The following is a 15,225-nucleotide window of genomic DNA, read 5'->3' on the forward strand; positions in this document are numbered from 1 at the left end:
CGCGGCAGGCACAGTCGTGCATGTTTAAACTAGAGTTGGGCTTATAGCTTGGAGACATGCATTGGATCAGGCATCAATTTAAAAGGGATGGCCGCACAAGGCTTGCGAGCTGACTGTTGTTGTTTCTCCTTGTATTTGCTTTATTCGTCTTGAGTCAAGGTTTCGTCGATCACAACGGCAGGTGCGGCTCCTGGCATTGTGACCGTGCAACGCGAATGCCAGTCACCAAGCCGCACTGCGAGTTTAGCTCCTTCTAACAAACAAAATTTCCTTTTCTTTTTCTCTTTAGCTCGTGCTCAGCGAGTGCTGCGACCGATAAAACGGGCACTCCAAGTAGCACAGTGCGATAGTATGCAACCCCATGGCAAATACTCTGTATTATATGAGTTGTTCCCTCGTTTCCCTGGTGGCCGTGTCTTACTCGGACACGCTACTCCGCCCAAGACAATCAGGGATGCGCGCCGCGGCCGACGAATCAAGCATCGTCAAGCGAGACAAGACTGTGTGTGACGTAAGTCTGATGCAGTAAAATGTTGCTTCTCGGTGCTGAAAAAGCATCAAGTGCACGATGCCGTGCGGCTATTGACACATGGCCTCCGGTGGTTCAAGATTGAGCTGGCATGGGAGCAATGTGAAGACTTCTGCAAGCACACATTATCAGTATGTCCAGTGTTTATTACTTCCCGCCCCTTGAACTCCTTGTCTTTCTACTCCGCTATTTAGATGCGGGATGACAGCATGGCTGGTAGATGAGGCATGCGGCCACCCAAGGATGCAGAAATAACAATTAGAAGCTATGCATGTGCAATAGATTACAAAATTGAATAGGGACCCATCTACGAGTATTATGGCTCGCCTGCGATCAAGATCGCGAGGTTGAGGACGCACCCACGGAAAGTCCGTGGAGCCCTCCTAACAGCAAACCTATAAGTACCATGTATGAAAGCAGCAATTTCCTTCATTACCCTTATAAAACCATATTCTCGATACCATCATTACTCCATCTAACCGCGCACCACTTTCCACCACACACACCTTCTTCTCACAGAGCTTCCTCACCCAACAGCCAACAATGGCCGCCGAGCTCAGGCCCGAGCCAACCCCAGAGAGTGTCCAGGCCATCAACAGCAAGACGCTGGGCACATCCGCCGGCGCATTTCCCGTCGTCACGCTCCCCAGCGGCGAGCGCATCCCGACTGGCACCGTCGGTGCGCTGCTCGTCAACGTGCGAGCCTACGACGCGGCCGCGGCCGCAGGCGACGCCGCGACGCAGGAGACCCTCGCGGAGGCGTTGCGCGCCGCGGTGCCGGTCTTACACAAAGTCGGCCTGTTTGCGCTATTTGCGCCCGCGGAGTGGGCGTCGGACAGGAGCCCGGGAAGATCATTAGTGGGCGAAATGGCAAAGGAGCTGAATTGAGAGAATGGAATTGAAGTAAGATTGCTGATGCAGGGCCAAGGAGGGAGAGGAAGTGAATATCACAATCATCGGGTTGAATGGGCAGAAAGATGGTGAAAAAGATGATATTGATTGCTCCCGCTCTTTGGGGAAAAATGGAAATGAAAAATTAAAAAGGCAATGTGTCCCTTGAATGTACCCAAAAATGTAAACATGTGCAACAGAAATGAAGCGTGATAATAGACCCATATGCGATAATGCACTCGTAATACTGCCACCCGATAATAATGGACCGAGGAGAGCAAAGACGCCTGTCTGTGACGTCTTTGTCATTTAATATCCAACAACATGGTAATCAACAAACCTGTCCACGAACGCAGACGTTATATATACAAATGAGTATATATTCTTCGACATGGGGAGAAGAAGAGCGGCGGTGGGTATCATCATCCGCAAGTATGCATTTCGGGTTGAGCTCCTTTAGATACCAATCGCACCGGTCACGCCGTTTCTCCTAGGTGGCAGCTGAATCTCCTCATCATCCGAGCTATCGTCGGCGGCACGGTCCAGTATGAGGTCAATGTCCTCATCGCGCAGCCTCTGTCTCGCGCGGCCGTTGCTCAAGTCGAGGCCCGTGGGCAGGGACAACGCGCCACGTAAATGGCCACTAGCCCCGTTCGCGCGTCGTTTCGGCGTCCAGGTGTTTGCCGAGCGGTACGGCTGGTGCTGCTGCTGCTGCTGTTGACGCTGCTGCGGTGAGTCCAGCTCCATCGGAGAGCCAGGGGGGCCCATGACGGGTGACCTGTCGAGGCCCGCGCGCCGCTGCGGCACGGCTGGACGCTGAACAGGCAAGCCCTTTCGGAAGCCGGCGGATGGCGGGGTGCTGCGGTGCGTGGTCTCGTGCAGAAGCCCTTGCTGCGGCGCGGGCGAGACGGAGGGGGAAAAGGCGTGTCGAAGATTGGAAGAGTTGTTGGGGCTGCTCATGAAGAGCAACGTCTCAATGGCGTCTTGCTCTCTCACGTTTTGATGCGGAGAGTAGATCATGCCTTCCAGTGGCCGCGACGGTTGCGACGATGGCATGGCACCTACGTCTAAGCGTTGCCGCGGAGAGTAGCTACCAGCGGCCGAGGCGGAGTGTGAGTGTGTGAGAAGTGCGGGCGGGTGTCTTGAGACGGTATTTCGGCGGCTATTGCCGGATCTACTGGATAGAGAAGGTTGAATAGGCGCTGGAGGAGCCAGAGACGGCTTGCCGGGTCGTATGGGCGGCGAATGCGACTTCCGGCGAGACTCTACGGGGTTGGGCGCAAAGTGTACCTGCGCTGCTGACGTTGGCGGTGGCCGGGGGCTGGTGGAGGAAGATTGGCGACGTGGGAGGGTGGAGTTGCTCGAGGCTGGCGATGCAGCTTGTGAAGCGAGCGATTCAACTTCGTCGAGAGAGCGTGATTGCCAGCCATTGTGCACCTTCATCATGGCATATGCCAACCGTGTTTTGAGATCCGCCGACATCTATAAGACGTGTTAGAGAGAAATAGCGAAAGGTTGATGTGTAAAGGTTGAGCATGCGTACGTCACTGATGTGGCTTCCCATGGAACCCATGCTAATAGCGCTGATGCTTCTCGCATGCGATTTGATTGGGCTGTTGCTCCTGCTCCGCGTCTTGACCTCGCCGTTGGCCATGCGCTTCCGTGAGCCAGCCGCGGCGTCGTCGTGGTCAACACGCTCCTGCGCGGCGGCCAGGGCCGACAGCTGCCAAAGCGGTCGTCCAGCCTCACCATTGGCGTCACCATGGCTTTTTGTGCCGTTGCTGCGCATCTCCGCGTCTAGTCTTGTGTCACCTCCGGCGAAACTGGCGGATTCTTGCGAGTCGGGTACGGTCTGGGACGAGAAGTGCGGCACGGACGAGGTTGGTGCCGGGGCGTACTCGGTCATGGACGACGAGGGCCAGGGAGCAGCGGACTTTTGCGAGGCGCCGGGAGGACCGTCCATGACGTTGGTGGAGTGCGGTGTCGACGACGCGGTACTATCATCGGCATGTGGGTTGGCGATGGGCGGCGTGGCCGGCACGGTCATGTCGCTCCCGTCGCGTCTCGACGACGCAGAGGACGACGGCACCGCCTCGCCGCTGCTAGTATCCGAGCCCATTTGCGACATGCGAAGCGGTCGAGGGCTTTTTAAAGAAAATCAAATTTGTCGCTCGAGGGTTTGTCGTGCACCCCAGCGGACGGAGACGTGCCGAAAGCCTGGCAATCAGTGGTAGTGACGAAAGAGGGCCGTCCCGGACAAGACCGAGAGTGAGCGTGGTGGGAACACACGGGACAGAGGAGCGTTGCGCGGGGAGATGATGCAGTGACTGGGTATGAGAAGCGACGCAACTGGTGAATATGGATCAGACAAGATAGTTTTCTTTTGAAGCGAGAAGCAGAGCGTCGTCCGAAGAAGAGTATTAGAAGGGGAAAAAAGGAAAGAGGTTGGCTGTGATTGCCGGTTTTCTTGAACTCACAAATGGTTACGCGGTCTGGTTCTGGCGTTCTGGGCGCGACGCATGTGGACAAGGGTCTGAGTGGGAGTGACTTCGTGTTTTGGTGTGGCGCTCAAGGAAAATAAAGTCGTCCGGACAGCGCGATCTGTCGTGGGACCATCCAAACGAACGTTTTTTTCTCACTCTAGCAGGGGCTTTACAGGCTCTGCGAGGGCTCTACAGGGCCTGCAACTAGTTTCTTGTAGCGAACTCTGATACCTAGTTTTTAGTGCATCCGGCGGTGGCGCGAACTGTCCGCCACAGCGCGTGACAGCGGGGCTACTTGGGTCTACCTGGGTCTCAGCTGCACTCGCTTTCATCACGAGGTACCTCACCTGTATTGTGTGTCAAGAGCGAAAAAGAGCATAAAAGACTAAAGCCAATTTTGCAAGATTAAAGGCGAAGCACCCACATTGCCCGTTTAAAAAGCTTTCAGACTGCAAAAGAACTCGATTGCGATTTCTTCCGTCTCTGCACGCACGTTGTGCCGGTGTTGCATCATCTCCTCAATCATGGGCCGCAGGTACGCGACCCCGGCTCCTGCTGCAGCTATCTCCGGGCTTCATGTCGGTCGCCGTCACCCCGGCTTGTCGAGTACTGACAGTAACCAGCATATTGTACCATGTTGAATACATTAAAACAACCTCGTCATAAAACAGTGGAAAAGAACAAACAGCAGCATGCAGTCTGCCAGCTACTGACGCTGCGCTGTTCGAGGTGGACCATCCGCACTTGAACAGTTTGACAGTTCAGTGCGAGTAATGACCTGCATGCAGCTGCATGCCTCCAATCTGATATTCGCTGATCTACAGCTGCGCGGTTTTCTACAGTCAAGCACACATTCTGATCTTATATAAATTTGAATGGCCGTATCCACCCCATAGCCCCTATATCTCCGGGGTCCAGTTCCACGTCTCAGATGTAAACAGCCGCTTGGCCATCTTATCAACATACAGCGCACCTTCATACCGCAGACGTTGGTCATTAGCTACGGATCGCGTAAAGAGGAATGTCTTGTCCTTCTCGCCGTCGCCTGCCGTGTCTGAGCCGTCCCCTGTCGCCCAGGACGCCGTCTCTCGCCGATTCGTCCAGTCGGCATGCGACAAGGACACGACGCTCGCGGAGAGCATCGACTGCATGTAGTCTAGTATTGGGCCTAAACGCACTCGCGGACCGCAGTTTGTGTGGTTCTTATCAATCTGGTAATTGGGGCACTGCCGCAGCGTGACGAGGAGCCCCTCAATGTTGACGGACGACGCATCGGGCACTGCATTGATGGATGCCGCGCTGTAGTCGACCAGAAATAGCAAATTCTTTGAGACGAGAAACTTAATCATCTGTCCGAGTTGAAACGAGTCGCACGCTGCGCTAGAGTCATAACCCATCTTGCACTGCCTTTCGCGGGACGAATACAAATCGACAAAATGCTTTTGCACAGAAGCGATAGTGTTGAGTATGCACTCTCGACGGTATTGGAGTTCATCTGCGAAGCGTCAGTACGTAGCGAATAGAATTTGGCTTCAAAAATGCTCTTCCTACTTTCGATGCCATCGGGAAGATTCCACCACGCAGCTGTCGAGGCCGTCTCTGGCTCATGATATACACTCCAGTAGCTAGATCCGCGTATGATGAGCTCACGCGAAGACTGCTGCAGTCTCAGCGGCTGTCCTAGCAACCACGAAACCAAGATTTTCTGACGCAAGACTTGCTCTACATCCGTTGGCCGGCCTGCGTCATCCACAAGCGGCTTTGTACTGGTCAACGGCCATTTGAACTTGAGATCAGTGTTGAGAGCCCGCGCCACTATCGCCACGCAGTCGAATCGATCTGCAATGATGGCCATGGTGGTGGCATACGACATGGTTGCTCGAGTCTCTTTGACCGGCTTCCTGTGCAGTATGCGCATCATGTCCTCAAACGCGGTCTCGCGGCCAGCAGCCTTGGTGGCGTCGTCATCATCGGCGACAGCCACCCAGGGAAGATCATCCACAGCCGCCTCTTTGGGCGGAATCCTCATCGAGTGCAGCGTGGCATGGGCGCTGGAAATAGCCTCGGCCTCGCAAAACTTGGGGTTGGAGAGCAGGTTGGCAAAGTACTTTGAGCTGCGTTTCAGCACCTCGAGACTCAACCGGTATGCAACACGAACGCGCGTGCCGCTGCTGGCGGGGGGCAGCTGCTGGCTGGGCGCCCGCGTTTTGCGCAGGGCCGCCGCTTCGGCCTTTCGATGCTTCCTGAGTGTCTCAAGCGACGTCTCAAAAGTTACGTCCAGCACAATATCACCATCAACAGCCACATTGACGACCCTGCGGCCATCCGCCGTTGTGCTGTCAGAGCCTTCGCCATCTGCAGAGGCAGTGGCGGCAGACTCTCCCATCGTGCGGTCTAGGCCATTCAGACATGGAACTGCCTCGGTGGTCCCTAGGGCTTGAGTTCGTGTCAATTACGGTCCAAGAAAGCTGGACCTCGAGTTGGTAAGAAAAAGCGAATAGCGATGGCAGAGGCAGTCGAGTTTGGTAAAGGGTAGCGTTGAGTTGCATGCGGCTAAGGTGTGTTGGGCTGGCTGCCTTACAGGGGACAGCAGCAGGCATTTGGGCGCTCAGCGGCTGGTTAGCCGCTGACAGACTGTTGCGTACAGTGGGGTTTCGAAGCGTCTGTCGTTAGATCCTCTATGATGTGCCTCAAACGCTGGACATTATCTTGGCTAAAAAGCCATGGAAATAAGTTGGAATTGGAGAAATTAAAGAAAGAAGAGGCGAGGAGACTTGAGAGGCGGGCCAGTCCATGGAGATGGTCAGGGTGCATGCTTCGTTTTGGTCGTACGCGAGCACAGACTACCTTAACAAGACATTCGAGATACATGCTCTCTATGTTTATAGTTGGGAATGCTTCGGTTAATTAGTCACTAATATTTGTCATTTTCTTAACGTAGGTAGCCTACCAACTCGCCATCCTGCGTTTACTATCCCCTGCCTTCACTTCTCAATTTGTACAGTGTACGGATACATCTGATCTATTTTGAATCGTGGCGTCAGCTGTGGCTGCTTGGTTCATTCACAACCATGTTTTTCATGAAACAGTCAGCCTCAGGCAAGCAAGCCTAGCAGCTGGCAGGCAAAAAAGTGCCTATGAATGCTGGAATCTTCTTCTTCAGGCACAGTCTCACACAGGCTGCGGCTTACTATTGCTTGTGGAGCCATGATTCGCGCCCCCCACGGACTCCCACGGGCCCACGCTCTTTTGCCCGGCCGGCCACTAACTCAACAGATCTAATCTTTCGTTTCCAGTTCAGACTTGGTCAACATTCCCACTTGGCTTCTCTCCTAAAGCTCCACCTCCCCCTCTCACGCTTCTTGGTCTTTGAGGGCCGTTGTTTCGAGTTTTTCTCTCTGCTCGCAAGAGAACATCACTCTGGGGAGTTGTACATTCCACATACGCAGCGCTGTCGTTGAGCTGTGAGCTGCCAACAATTTGAGGCCGTCCTGCCGCGCTAGCCCCCCCCAGGACCCCAACAACTAAAACTTTGTGAGACAAGAATCTGTTGCGACGGCCAATTCGACTCGACGACATGCTGGCTGGCACTCGAAAATCATAGCACGCAAAATTCGGATTCGGCAACAGCAATGGCCTCAGTGGCGCACGGCGCACGCCGCTTCCCAAACAGGGCCGCCTATCTCTGCGCAGAGTGCGCCAGACTGCTGCCCGCCCTCGCGGCTGGCCCGCAGGCTGTGCGAGCCTTTTCTGAGCTGCGTGCCGCATCCTCTAGCCTCAGTAAAGATGCTGCGGAAGCAGTCGAAGGCTCACACCGCACGGCGCCTCATCCCTCACTGCAGCAGTCATGCCGCCCCTCCCGCCGAACGTCCATTGCCGCCCCCGCGCCGCGCGAGCCAGCCGCCGCCCACCACCCCGAATCGAAGCGACGCGGCTTTCACACCTACTTTGTCACCCACCTTCCCTCGTCGTCGATGCACCCGGACGCGCGACGCATCGCCGGCGGTCACAAGCTGCCCCGCGACGCCTCCACGCCGCACACGCCCAGCCCGGGCGCCGGTCCCGCCGTCGCCATCCCCAACCTGCCGGCCCGCGACCTGACCGTGGTGCGGATCCCGCTCCGCCGCGCCAAGCACCACTTTGGCTCCGCGAGCTCCCGCGGCAGCCGTCCCTACAACGAGGATACGGACCAGGCGGGCATCGTCGACATTCCCGCCTTTGCGAAGCGCGGGCCCATGAGCATCAAGCAGAAGCCGGGGGAGCCCACACCGGCCGAGAGCCAGTCGGGCGATCCGCAGATCTTCTACTTTGGCGTGTTTGACGGCCACGGTGGCACGCAGTGCTCGTCGTTTCTGCGCGACGAGCTCCACGGGTACATTGAAGAGGTGTCGAGCACGTTTGGCCTCGAGAGCAGCCTGCGCAAGCAAAAGCCCGGTCGCGACGCGGCTGCCGATCACCGCGGCGTCCTCACCAAAGAAAAGGCGCTGCGATCCGTGCCCCTCAAGTCGCCCGACGAGGTCAAGGACAAGGTTGAGGAGGACAAGCCGGACGCGGCGTCGATGCGCCAGTCGCCGAAACATGGAGAGCCGCTGCGCAGCGAGGACGCGGTGCCGGCCAAGCTGCACGACTACCCCAAGGCCGTGCAGCTCGAGCGCGACCTCGTCGCCGAATACGCCGGCACCATCGGCGGCTACTTTCGACGTTTCAATTCGGAGCACTTTGACCTCTCCGACGATGCGTCGCACAACTCCGTCGTCTCGTTTGAGTCGGCCCTTACCTACGCCTTCCTACGTGCCGACCTCGACTTCGTGTCGGCACAGGCACGCAAGGCCGACCCCGACGACCCGTGCGTGTCTGACGCGCCCGTAAACAACGACGAGATCCTCGGCGCGCCGCACGCCACGCCGTCAGGCCACGGCATCGGCGGCGCCACGCGCTTCAAAGGCGGCTCGACCGCCTCCGTCGCCCTCATCTCCACGCCCACGCCCGCTCCCTTTTGGCACCCCGCCGCCCAGTCAACGCTCCTCGTCGCGCACGTTGGCGACAGCCGCGTCCTGCTCTGCGACACCGCCACCGGCCTGCCCCGCGCCCTCACCTCGGACCACCACCCCAGCACGCCCACCGAGAGCCGCCGCCTGCGCCGCTACGCGCCCGCCGGCTCCATGGTCTCGGGCGACAGCTTCGGCGAGGAGCGCATCGCCGGCCTCGCCAACAGCCGCGCCTTTGGCGACATTCGCTCCAAGCGCATCGGCGTCTCCGCCGAGCCCGAAATCACTCGCGTCGACCTCGGACCCGCCCAGTACGCCTTTCTCGTGCTCATGTCGGACGGCGTCTGCGGCACCCTCTCGGACCAGGAGATTGTCGACATTGTCAAGGAGGCAAAGACCCCCGAGCAAGGCGCCCGCGCCGTCGTCGACTACGCCACCGAAGTGTCCGACGACGGCGACAATGCCACTTGCCAGGTTGTCCGCCTCGGCGGCTGGGAGCGTCGCTCCGAGGGCGGTCTCGGGCCCATTGGCACAAAAGAGATGCGTGAGATTAGACGGAAAGAAGCGTTGGATCCCCGACGCGGCAAGCGATGAGCAGGCAAAACACGGGGTATAGCGAGCGATGCAGAGAGAGTCAATAAAAGGGCGTTGTAAGCGATGCTTTCATGTTGATGCGGTATTATAAGCAAAGCGCATCATTGCTTCATGTTTGACAACACATTTGCTTATTATTGCGACTGTTTCCACATGGACCACCTTTTGCATCAACACCAATGTCACAAACTTGGTATTTCATATAGAATTTCCGTCTTATAAATATAAGCTTTACAGTAAAACCACTGTACGAATCTAATGCACAGTGAGAATCCCCTAGAAAAGCTCACCTGCGTTCACGCGCCATCTCCTCTCCAAACTTCGTTCACCACTCGAAAGGCGATGTGTTTTTTTTTCTTTTGCAAGACCCTATAGATACGCCATCATGTAAATCATTGATCTGATCCGAACAAATGAAATAGCGGCATCTCGTCTAGTAACGAGGCCCCTGGCCAGGGTACTGGTTCCACGAACCAGGTCGACCTTGGCCAGGCGGAGGCTGCTGCCCATATGGCGGGTATTGTTGCTGTGGAGGACCACCATATCCAGGACCAGGAGGACCGCCGGGACCAGGGCCGTAACCGCCTCCACCGTAACCGGGGCCACCGTAGCCTTGGGGAGCAGGTGGTGCTGGACCACCCCATTGGCCTTGAGGAGGTCCCTGAGGAGGGCCACCATATCCGGACCCTCCACCATAGCCGCCTTGCTGAGGAGCGGGGGGACCCTGGCTATAGCCGGAGTAGTACTGGCCTGAGTTGGGGGCCGGCTGGTCGTATCTTCCAGAGGGTCCGGATGTGGACTGGCTGTAGTTGTATCCGTCTGATGGAGGGGGCTGACTCGTCGGAGGTGCAGGCGAGTGTGACATGTAGTTTTCGCTGGGGTTTCCATCGCTGCCTTGAATCGACGCCAAGTCTCGCGTCTGGATCTGGGACCAGAGCGAGCCGGCAACCTTGCCGTGGCCTGCGTGCGCAGAATCTAAGCCACCTCCACAGGAGTGGATATCGCGCTTTCCACTGCCACCTTGTTGGTTCAAGACGTGATTCTTTCCATTTCTGACGGACTCGGAAGACAAGAGACGCTCGAGGTCGTGGCGACGAGGGTGTTCGTCGGCCCACTTTCGCACAGTCTTGAACATGTCTCGTTGGATTTCGATGTTTTCGTCGCGAAGTGAAGGGTGATGCAGGGCCTGAAGAATATCATTCGTAACCTCGTCAGTGGGTACGCCGATGTTGTCCCACGCGAAAAGGATGCGACTGAGGTTGTCAGCACGTCACAAAGTGGCGGAGCAGGCAAGAAACTTACGGGACAGCATATTGCAGGCATGTTGCAGCAACACGACCGGCGCAAGAATTGAGTATGTTGGTGAAATGATCCTTAGACAACATGGAGTGAGTAGGGTCCGAGCAACGAGGGTTGTCCCAAGGCTCCAGCTGAGACTTGGAGCTGGCCGAAATGATGCCGGAGGAACCGTCTTTGAGGACCTTGGATACTTGGGTGATGATGGGACGGATGAAGGGCGCCAAGAGTCCAAGAACAAAAGCGGTCAGAGTTTCACTGATGTGTTCAAGCAGCTTCTCCAGGCCAGGAATTTTGGCGATTCCTCGGCTGATTGTCTTTACAATTCTGTCTCTGAACTGCAGGATTGGGTAGATCTGTCCGGCAGTCTTGACGGGGTCAAAGTCGGGGCTCATGCCTGGAACAATGTTGGTATTTCCTTCCGCTCTGGCTCGATCCATACCCCGGTCTACAGATCGATTCTGCTGCTCCTGCGCATCAGACCTGGCCTGGAGCTCTCTGGCTTGGGCAGCAAATCCATCACCTTCACCAGGAAGTTTCGAGACCAAAGAGATAAAATCAGTTGGCGCAGAAACGCCGAGGAAACCGCGATCACTCGAGCCTCCACCGCCGTTTCTGCTGGCTTCGGCGTTCTTCAAAGCAATATCGACCTCGTCGACCTCGGATTGAGTAAAGTGATCATTTGCCTCTCCAATAACGGAGTGAAGGAAATCGACACCACCGAATGTTCCAGTGACAATGGGATATATTCTCTTGCCGCGAACATTGATCTCGGATTGGTTACCACAATGAGGAAAAACATTGTGATAACCTAGTTCTCGAAGAGAAAGCTCGCAATAGTTGCTATGAGCACTGTAGTCTTCTAGACAGTGCAAAGCCTGACCCATGCATCGCAGAGCCTCGCAGAGGTTCTCTTCCTTTCCCTTGCCCTTGTCGCCATTGGTGTAAATGCGGCCGAAGTGAATACAGCGTGCGATGCTGAAGCGCAAATAGCCAGCGCTGGTCGCCCAGTCGCCTTTCTCGTTCTTGATGTAGTTTTTCATGCCAGTCTCCATATCAATTTCGGTTTCGACGGGTCGAACAGGTCCTCTCAGGCGCGGGTCCAGCGTGCGAGCGTCAACGCCTTCAGCATAGCCGAGAGGATTGTCAATGTGCTCTTCGGGTCGGTAGCAGCCGAGGCGCTCCTCGGTAACTTCAAACTCGTCGGTGGCATATCCGTGGGCCATGAAGGAAAGGACCCAGACCTAAGAAGTCATGTTAGATCTATATTGTGCGAAAGGGTGGGTGGAGTGAGACTACAAGGATGCGAATGGTGGCACCGTTGACGCCCTTCAGACTGCCGACGTCGACGGCCTGGGAATAATCGCGCAGCCAGTTGCCAAAGTAGACACGCTTGACATTCATGGAACTCCATTTTTTACCGTGCAAAAACGCAAGACTCGTGAGCATGTCCTCGATATCTGGCCTCGGTTAGCTCCTTGCCTTGTCGCGACGTGTGAGTGCGGGGCTCAACGAACCTCCATGTCGCCAGTTGAAGCCTTCTACCTGCGCTGGATTAGGTATATTGCAATTTAGTGCTTGTAAAGTGCCGGCGTACCTGCGCAATAGAGGGAATATTGCCTGCACCAAAAGCGGCGACCTTGCTAGGCAGGTAGGCCAAACAGATGACGGCCACCAGCAGGGTAAAGGTACCCCGCGAAATCATGAGTGACGGCATGGCGGGGTTTATTCGTCAAGTCGAGTTGTTGTCAGTCAAGTAAGAGGCTATTGAAGTGGCAATACCGAAGGTGAAATGAGATTCAATAATGTATTGTGCGAGATGACTTGGATGAGTATTGTGTCGACCAAGCCGCGCGTAAAAGGTTCGCAGGGATGCGTGGAGGTGGGAGGTGGGGTTGAAAGAAGCTCGTCTGAAGAGGCACAAGATGTGAGGCTTGTGAGGGAGCCCACGCAGTGCTCCAGCCCCAGCTTGCGCCACTGCCTGCCAACCTGCGCAAGTTAAGGAATGGCGTAGCATTGTGGCTTGCAGGTGAGAAGATGGCAGATTTACTAGTTATTCTGCAACTTGTATTTATGAGGACAGAAATGATGATGTTTGAGTTTGAAGTGGCGGTTCGACGGGCGGATTCCCTACAGCCTCATGCAACTTCAAGTTTTGACTTACTTTTGTCACAAAAACCCCTATATTCGTAGGTACCCCGACTCGCAAGTTGGACGTTGCACCGTACTTTGCTGAACATCATGCTGACATGAGAAAGCCAGGCTGCGCTTCACACAAATGGCCAGGACTCTCATGCTTGTTTTCCATATTCTTAATACCCGAGCCGTGCATCGAATTTTCATGCTGCAACGCCTCGCGGAAGCTCGGGGCGATTTGGACCACAAACACCCGACCGGAGTGGCTGAAATGGTGAGGTTGCAGGTGCAAATGCGCCGAGGAAAACTCCTACAGCGCCCCTTCAGAGGAAAGCAGTCCAATGAGAAATGCGCTGTAGCGTCCACCCTGCCTCTGAAATAATAAGGGCGGTGGGTCGGTCGCAACTGGCATGACTCTGGCAGGCGGAAAATAAAAAGTAACGCCATCAAACACTCTTCGGCATCCGCAAGCACCGGCGATTAGCTAAGGGGCCCCGGCCACTAACTATTCGCATCTCAATTTTAGCAACTACCACTCCCAATCCTAAAACTCTCCTCCTCTCACTACATATTTTCTCAGTGCGCATAAGTTTTCCCTACTTTCGTTCCCCGATTGTCGATTTACACCATTTTGTGCTGTTCGATTGCTTCCTTGGCCAACAGCGACAGCTGGAGCGCATCGCTGTCACTGTCGCGACTCCTACGCAGATACCCGACCTGCCCGGTAGCATTCCCGAATACCCGATCTCCAAGATGCCAGCCAGAACACTTCCTACCTTTTCGCGAGCTCAGGTTGAGTCGCATAGCTCCGTCGATTCCTGCTATGTTACAATAGGCAACAATGTCTACGATGTGACCGACTTCATCGACGATCACCCCGGTGGCAGCAGCCTTGTGCTCGAATACGCAGGCAAGGACATTGGCGACATCCTGAAGGATCCAGCCTCCCATCCACACTCCGAAGCTGCCTACGAAGTCTTGGACGACTCACTTGTTGGCTTCGTAAACGAAAAGGGCACCCCCAACGGCCATGTTAACGGATCCGCCATTGCCGACAAGGACGGTCCATACGTCCATCCTCGTACCGGCATGTCTTGCGCCGAAGATCTCAGCAAAGATACCGATGTCAGCCTCGACTATAAAAAGCACAAGTTCTTGGATCTAAGCAAGCCTCTGTTTCCCCAAATCTGGTTTGGCGGCTTCAGCAAGGACTTCTATCTCGATCAAGTTCATCGTCCGCGTCATTACAAGGGTGGCGACTCGGCTCCCTTGTTCGGAAACTTTCTAGAACCTCTCACCAAGACGGCATGGTGGGTTGTCCCGTCACTTTGGTTGCCTTTTGTTGCCTACGGACTTCACAAGGCAGCCGAAGGCCTTCCGGTCCTGCATGTTGCTGGACATTGGGTATTTGGCGTCTTTCTCTGGACATTCATTGAATACTTCCTGCACCGCTTCCTCTTCCATCTTGATGGGTATGTATCATGGCAACATTCTATGTGTGGATACCTTACTAATGTCTTGCAGCTATCTCCCTGACAATCGCGTCTTCATCACCTTGCACTTTCTGCTGCACGGCATCCACCACTACCTACCCATGGACAAGTATCGTCTAGTCATGCCGCCGACTCTACTGGTCGTCCTTGCAACCCCATTCTGGAAATTGTCACATGCCGTGTTCTCGCATAGCTGGTATGCTGCTACTGCTGTGTTCTGTGGCGGTATCTTCGGATACATCTGCTACGATCTCACTCACTACTTCCTTCACCATGAGGACCTCCCTCTGTGGTACAAGCAGCTCAAGAAGTATCACCTTCAACATCACTTTCTTGACTACGAGCTTGGATTCGGTGTCACCAGCAAGTTTTGGGACAAGATTTTCGGAACTGAGCTCACTACTTCCATACAGACAAAGTGAACGGAATTGGAATCTACGGGTACGAGGCATAGGAGCAAGCGGACGGACAAGTGTGGCTGCTGGGCAGGGATTTGAGAACCTACGAAATGATTAACAGCGCTCAGAGATGCGAATGAACGACTTCTCTTCGAATAATAATGTAACTTCAATACAATCTTAAATTGATAATTTTCTTCCTAGGTAATATTTGTCTGATCTTGTCTTGGTACTTGTGCCTCAGTCGCATCACTCCATCTCTTGGTATTACCTGTTTGGTCATCCTCCCCTATTACTGGTAGTACTGTTTGATCATTGTACCCATTATTGGTAGCACTGTTTGACCAGTCTTCATAATATTTGTAGCACTGTCTGATGATCTTCGTATTATTAGTAGTACTGTTTGATCATTCCTCG

At 55.1% G+C, this 15,225-nt stretch overlaps 6 protein-coding genes across 6 annotated transcripts; 3 read left to right on the forward strand and 3 right to left on the reverse strand.

Annotated features, from left to right (window-relative positions):
• Window positions 1-1,072: 1,072 nt before the first annotated feature.
• Window positions 1,073-1,417, forward strand: BBA_04979 (uncharacterized protein; the record flags this gene model as incomplete). The annotated part of the gene is made up of 1 exon (XM_008600076.1): window positions 1,073-1,417. The coding sequence occupies one exon, from the start codon at window positions 1,073-1,075 to the stop codon at window positions 1,415-1,417; it is 345 nt and encodes a 114-aa protein (XP_008598298.1).
• A 459-nt stretch (window positions 1,418-1,876) lies between these two features.
• On the reverse strand, window positions 1,877-3,467 carry BBA_04980 (uncharacterized protein; the record flags this gene model as incomplete). Its single annotated transcript, XM_008600077.1, has 2 exons — window positions 1,877-2,902; window positions 2,964-3,467. The coding sequence occupies 2 exons, from the start codon at window positions 3,465-3,467 to the stop codon at window positions 1,877-1,879; spliced, it is 1,530 nt and encodes a 509-aa protein (XP_008598299.1).
• A 1,335-nt stretch (window positions 3,468-4,802) lies between these two features.
• BBA_04981 (hydroxyproline-rich glycoprotein) lies at window positions 4,803-6,503 on the reverse strand (the record flags this gene model as incomplete). The annotated part of the gene is made up of 3 exons (XM_008600078.1): window positions 4,803-5,398; window positions 5,455-6,333; window positions 6,485-6,503. The coding sequence occupies 3 exons, from the start codon at window positions 6,501-6,503 to the stop codon at window positions 4,803-4,805; spliced, it is 1,494 nt and encodes a 497-aa protein (XP_008598300.1).
• Window positions 6,504-7,535: 1,032 nt separating this feature from the next.
• Window positions 7,536-9,485, forward strand: BBA_04982 (protein phosphatase 2C; the record flags this gene model as incomplete). Its single annotated transcript, XM_008600079.1, has 1 exon — window positions 7,536-9,485. The coding sequence occupies one exon, from the start codon at window positions 7,536-7,538 to the stop codon at window positions 9,483-9,485; it is 1,950 nt and encodes a 649-aa protein (XP_008598301.1).
• Window positions 9,486-9,918: 433 nt separating this feature from the next.
• BBA_04983 (Heterokaryon incompatibility Het-C) lies at window positions 9,919-12,498 on the reverse strand (the record flags this gene model as incomplete). The annotated part of the gene is made up of 5 exons (XM_008600080.1): window positions 9,919-10,738; window positions 10,788-12,025; window positions 12,081-12,241; window positions 12,299-12,326; window positions 12,379-12,498. 5 exons carry the CDS (start codon window positions 12,496-12,498, stop codon window positions 9,919-9,921), a joined length of 2,367 nt encoding a protein of 788 aa, XP_008598302.1.
• A 1,172-nt stretch (window positions 12,499-13,670) lies between these two features.
• On the forward strand, window positions 13,671-14,832 carry BBA_04984 (fatty acid hydroxylase; the record flags this gene model as incomplete). The annotated part of the gene is made up of 2 exons (XM_008600081.1): window positions 13,671-14,389; window positions 14,442-14,832. The coding sequence occupies 2 exons, from the start codon at window positions 13,671-13,673 to the stop codon at window positions 14,830-14,832; spliced, it is 1,110 nt and encodes a 369-aa protein (XP_008598303.1).
• Window positions 14,833-15,225: the final 393 nt, after the last annotated feature.

This window comes from Beauveria bassiana, assembly GCF_000280675.1.
Source record: "Beauveria bassiana ARSEF 2860 unplaced genomic scaffold BBA_S00012, whole genome shotgun sequence".
Lineage (NCBI taxonomy): Eukaryota > Fungi > Ascomycota > Sordariomycetes > Hypocreales > Cordycipitaceae > Beauveria > Beauveria bassiana.